This window comes from Oreochromis niloticus, linkage group LG2, assembly GCF_001858045.2.
Source record: "Oreochromis niloticus isolate F11D_XX linkage group LG2, O_niloticus_UMD_NMBU, whole genome shotgun sequence".
NCBI lineage: Eukaryota > Metazoa > Chordata > Actinopteri > Cichliformes > Cichlidae > Oreochromis > Oreochromis niloticus.
The window spans coordinates 3,874,199-3,880,168 of record NC_031966.2 but is presented as its reverse complement, the minus strand read 5'-3'; the positions used below and the strand labels follow the sequence as shown (position 1 = coordinate 3,880,168).

The 5,970-nt window shown below is 43.5% G+C and overlaps 1 protein-coding gene across 3 annotated transcripts; it reads left to right on the top strand.

Moving 5' to 3' along the window:
- Window positions 1-1,965: 1,965 nt before the first annotated feature.
- Window positions 1,966-5,625, top strand: LOC109194515 (uncharacterized). Of its 3 annotated transcripts, XM_025909480.1 has the most exons (3): window positions 1,966-5,169; window positions 5,255-5,313; window positions 5,393-5,625. In XM_025909480.1, the coding sequence occupies exon 1, from the start codon at window positions 1,984-1,986 to the stop codon at window positions 4,753-4,755; it is 2,772 nt and encodes a 923-aa protein (XP_025765265.1). In that variant the 5' UTR covers window positions 1,966-1,983; the 3' UTR covers window positions 4,756-5,169; window positions 5,255-5,313; window positions 5,393-5,625. The 3 variants fall into 3 exon arrangements, with proteins under 3 accessions (XP_025765265.1, XP_025765264.1, XP_019210923.1); XM_025909479.1 differs by having other exon boundaries at window positions 5,255-5,625; XM_019355378.2 differs by having other exon boundaries at window positions 1,966-5,313.
- Window positions 5,626-5,970: the final 345 nt, after the last annotated feature.

The window sequence follows — 5,970 nt, the reverse complement described above, 5'->3', positions numbered from 1 at the left end:
AGCATATGACGCAGCTTGGGAAGTGCTGGAAAGGCGCTTTGGAGATCTGTTCACTATAGGGAAATGCTTCAGAGACAAACTTCACAGTTGGCCTAAAATAAGCTCCAAAGATGGAAGTGAGTTGAGAGAGTTTGCTGACTTCCTTAGAAGTTGTGAAGCTGCGATGCCACACATAAAGACATTAGAGGTTCTCAATGACTGTATGGAAATTCAGAAACTCTTGCTGAAACTTCCAGACTGGTTGACAACAAGATGGAATCGCGCAGCGATGAAAATAAGAAAAACCCTTAATGGCGAGTATCCATCATTTCACATGTTTACAGATTTTGTATCCACTGAAGCAGACCTAGCATGTGACCCCATAGCTTCAATGCAAGTACTCAAGGGTTTGGAAATCAGTAAGCCCAAACACTCACGCAGCCAAGTCATTCAAGCTAAAACATTAACGACAACTTCAAGTCACTTAACCAACTCAAGTCACATAAATCCTGTGACTTGCCTTTACTGCAAAAGAAATGGTCACACACACTGGACAAATGTTTCAAATTCACGGAAAAATCAGTCCAGGATCGTATCAAGTTTGTACAAGCAGAAAGGCTGTGTTTTGGATGTTTAAAGGGGGGACATCATTCTAAGAAGTGTGATAAAAGGAATATGTGTGAGAAATGCCAGAAGAAGCATCCCACATGTCTCCATGATGACAAGTTTGTAGAGCGTAAAAGGATAATGCCTGCAACGAATGATAACTCTCAAGACAAGGACGAAGGGGATGAACCAGCAACCGCAATCTCTAACAGAGTAACTCAAGTAACTGCGAGCACACTGACATCCTCCATTCTACCTGTCTGGGTTTCCTCAAAAAATCACCCAGAGAGAGAAGTTCTAGTATATGCCCTCCTCGATTCTCAGAGCGATACATCCTTCATCTTGGATGAAGTAGCCCAGGATCTCGACACAGATAAGAGTAAGGCTCATCTAAGACTATTAACCATGTCCGCCAAGTCAACAGTCATACCATGTGAGAAGCTGGTAAATCTTCAAGTTAGAGGCTACAAGCAGGAAAAGAGAATTACATTGCCACCGGTTTATACAAGAGAGTTCATCCCTGTGAACAGATCACACATCCCGACGTCTGAAACTGCTTTGAGTTGGCCTCACCTCGAAAGGCTGGCAGATAGGTTACCTCCAACGCTTGAATGCGAAGTTGGTCTGCTTCTCGGCTATAACTGTCAGCAAGCCCTTCTGCCACGGGAAGTCATTGCAGGTGAGGAGAATCAGCCTTACGCACAGCTAACTGATCTCGGCTGGAGCATAGTTGGTTGTACGTCTCAAGTTCAAAATCACAATGATGATATTGGCATAAGCCACAGAATCATTGTTCGAGAAGTTACTCCTGCAGTACAACAAGCAGTTGAACTCAAGCAAGAAGTGCATTTTGTATGCAGAACTCAAGTGAAGGAAGTTGGTCCAGTTGATGTAATAAAGGCTTTGGGATCTGATTTCTCTGAGCATGCAACAGATGACAATCCAGTCTCTCAGGAAGACATTTTGTTCATGTCAAAGGTGACCAAAGGCATAAGGCAAAAGGAAAACGGTCACTATGAACTCCCGTTGCCATTCAAAGCTGACAACCCGAATCTTCCAAACAACAAACAATGCGCTGAGCATAGACTGTCTTCATTGGAACGTCGGCTCAGAAGAGATAAGAAATACTATGAAGATTACGTCAAGTTCATGGACGACATCATAGCCCGTGGAGACGCAGAGAAGGTCCCAGAGCAAGAACTGGATAATGAGGCAGCATGGTATATACCGCACCATGGGGTCTACCACCCCCACAAACCTGAAAAGATACGTGTGGTTTTTGATTGATCGGCCCGTTTCCAGGGAACATCTCTTAACGAACACCTTCTGACTGGACCAGATCTTACCAACGCACTGATCGGAGTGTTATGTCGATTCAGAAAGGGCCCCATCGCCATCATGTGTGACGTGGAGAGGATGTTCCACCAATTCCATGTCATCAAGGAGCATCAAGACTATTTGAGATTTCTTTGGTGGGACAAAGGCGATTTAAACGCAGAGCCTTCAGTGTACAGGATGAGAGTGCATCTTTTTGGAGCAGCTTCATCTCCTGGATGCTGCAATTTCGGACTCAAACATATTGCTTCTCAAGGTAGAGACAAATTCAGCAAAGAGACTATTGAGTTCATCCAAAGAGGTTTTTACGTTGATGACGGACTCGCTAGTGTGACATCAACAGTCGAAGCCATACAGTTGGTAAAAGAGTCAAGGGCACTTTGTAAAACAGGCAACTTACATCTGCATAAGTTTGTGTCAAACGATAAAGAAGTGCTTGCAGCTATTCCCCAAGAGGAACAAGCTAAAGCCAAAGACCAGGACATGGCTCTTGGAGAACTCCACATTGAACGTGCACTTGGAGTACAATGGTGCATAGAGGCAGATGAATTCCAATTCAGAGTCCAAGTTAAAGACAACCCATTGACAAGGAGAGGGGTGCTCTCGATTGTTGCTTCAGTCTTTGACCCCCTTGGGTTCGTTGCCCCATTCATATTAATTGGAAAGCAAATACTCCAAACGTTGTGCAAGGACAAAGTTAATTGGGACGAGGATCTCCCAGATCACATTCTACCACAATGGGAAGCATGGTTGAGAGACCTGCCCAAGTTGGCAGCTCTGAAGATCCCACGAAGCTACTCACAAGTTGCTGACATTGTGCAGTACGAATTGCACAGTTTCTCAGATGCGAGCCTCAGTGGTTATGGTGCATGTTCATACCTCAGAGCAAAGGGTAGAGAAGGACAGGTCAGTTGTGCACTCGTCATGGGCAAGGCAAGAGTTACGCCCACTAAGCAAACAACCATCCCAAGGCTTGAACTGTCATCGGCCGTGACTTCAGTTCGCATCGCAGATGTGATCAAACGAGAACTAGACATCCAAAATCTACAGGAATATTATTGGACAGATTCACAAGTTGTATTAGCATACATAAATAATGATGCTAAAAGATTTCACAGATCTGTCGCCAATCGAATTCAACGAATAAGACAAAACACAAGTCCTGGGAAATGGCAGCATGTCAGCTCAGAGGAAAATCCAGCTGATCAGGCCTCAAGAGGTTTAAATGCTACTCAGCTGAAGGATTCAAACTGGTTGAAAGGTCTCGATTTTCTTTGGAAACAAGATCTTCCGGTCAAAGAGGAAATGGTGGGAGAGGTTGAAGAAGTGGATCCTGAAGTCCGTAAAGGCTATACGCACACTGTACATTCAAAGGAAGCAAACCCAGTGCTAGAGCTTTTAAAGAAGTTTTCCAGTTGGTCGAGAGCTATCAAGGCCATTGCCAGGCTCAGACGATTCATCAAAGAGTACAAAGGTGTTCAACAAAGAACGAACAAAGTGACAGATCTTGAAGAAAGAAAAGACACAGAATTATTCATCATCAAGCTAGTGCAAAGAGACGTCTTTACTGAGGAAATACAGAAGATCAGATCTCAAGGAGAAAATTCTCTGCACAAGCGCAGCAGACTAAAGCAGTTAAATGCCTTTTTGGACAAGTCGGATGTTCTCAGGGTGGGAGAAAGATTATCTCAATCAGCTTTACATTATGATGTAAAACACCCTGCAATTCTCCCCAAGGAGTCCCATGTGTCAGCCCTACTCGTCAAACACTACCATGAACGTGTACATCACCAAGGAAGAGGGATGACAATAAATGAATTGCGGGCAAATGGCATATGGATTTTAGGATGTGGGAGTGTTGTTTCTTCACACATTTACCATTGTGTTAAATGCAGAAGATACAGAAAGGCTACAAATGTCCAACAGATGTCAGATTTGCCAGAAGTAAGAACAGAAACGGCACTTCCTTTCACGTATTGTGGTGTTGACTGTTTCGGTCCATTCATGGTAAAGGAAGGACGAAGGGAAGTCAAAAGGTATGGACTATTGTTCACGTGTTTATGTTCACGAGCTGTGCACATTGAAACACTAGATGACTTATCGACAGATGCCTTCATGAACGCTCTTCGAGTTCTGATAGCCATAAGAGGTCCTGTCCGGCAATTAAGATGCGACCAAGGGACAAACTTTATGGGCGCCAAAAGAGAACTTTTGGAGCTAATGAAGGATATGGATCAAGAACCACAAAGAGCTATGGGTTGTGAATTTGTGGTGAACGTTCCGGCAGCTAGCCACATGGGGGGCGTCTGGGAACGTCAAATTCGAACAGTACGAAGTGTACTGACAGCAATGCTGGACAAGTTGTCAAACAGACTCGATACAACTAGTCTAAGGACACTGCTTTATGAGACAATGGCCATCATTAACAGCAGACCTTTAAGTGTTGAGTATCTCAATGATCCCTTGGGACCAGAGCCATTAACTCCCAATCACATATTAACGATGAAGTCTTCGGTTATTCTTCCACCTCCAGGAGAGTTTTGCAGAGAGGATTTGTACTTGAACAAAAGATGGAAAAGAGTACAATTTCTAGCAAATGAGTTTTGGCAAAGGTGGAGGCGAGAGTATCTGTTAAATCTCCAGCAGCGACAGAAGTGGCAGAACGTCTCACGAAACCTGCGAGTAAATGACATCGTGATACTGAAGGATGATAATGCTCCGAGATGTAAATGGAAATTTGCTCTAATAGTAGAGGCTAGAGAGAGCCCAGATGGCAAGGTTCGAAAGGTGAAGCTCAAGACCGTGAAACTACCTTTGACAGGGGGAAACCACTGACAAGACTGATATATCTGGAAAGACCTATTCACAAGGTAGTGACTTTACTGGAGACTGACATGCAAAGTGAACCAGACTCTAATGTTGACACTCATTAGAAAATCACATTGCAAACAATGGGTGATTTTGGTGGGAGTGTAAGTGTCACAGAAGTGGCTTATGTATAAGAACTTCATAGATGGTTCCAGCAGTTAAAATGTTCTTGCTTGTATATTTCTGTGGAATATTGTAAAGGTGCGTTTATCTTGTATAGGAGACATGTTTATCTTGTCACAAAGAACATGTTTTATTACACCGCTATTATCGCGAGGTTTGGGGCGTGATAATATAGACTGTGAGCCCACGTTTAATAACCACGCTAAGGAGTTCAGCGAGCTATCTGCAAAGGCCTGGTTAGTCTACCAGCTGTACAAGGTATTTGTCCTTTGCCATAACTGTATTATAATATTGTGAAAATTTGTAATGTATGCTGTTCTAATTATTTTATGGTTTAATTTAGAATGCGCAAGACTGTAAAGGTATTCTTCTAGAACCTCCGAAGTGGCAGGCGGCCACGAGGTAATTTATTGTTGTTAAATCACAAGTGTTACCTTTGATAGACTGAAGCGCTTAAAGCCTTTGTGTTTTATGTTTGTAGTTTTCACGGCGTTCAATAAATGCAGCGAAGCGCCCGTCTTGAAGAAGCTGTGCCTGTGTTGTCATTTCGGAGTTACAAGCAGTGTTGTGTTTATTTCTGCTCTGCCCTGTGCATTGCACACACAATCCTTCGTCTGCCCTTTAGCTTCCGTGATGCTGTCCAATCGCCACTGTCCACATTTGCAGCTGGTACCTCAACCTCCACTTGTCCAACACAACTGCTGTCCACAGCCTCCATGACATGGTGATTTTGTTGTTGTTCTTCTGTCTGATCTTCATCGATTACTTCTGCAAGGGGCACACCTTCAGACTCTGCAGCTGCATAATAAAAGCCTGTAAGATAAAATTAGTGCACATGACAGGTGTGTGATTCATCTGGAAGTTATGTGCGGATTAGTGTACAATGAGAGCAATTTAGTATGTTTTTAGAGGCCCATGTGCAGTGTTGGTGCCCAGTCTGGATTTGTTACATTCATTTCATATGCTGCTTTGCCTGCAATAATGCTAAATCATAAGCTACTCAGTCGACATGATGACATGACGTGGTTCTGCAGCATCACACATTAGCATGTTTTATCT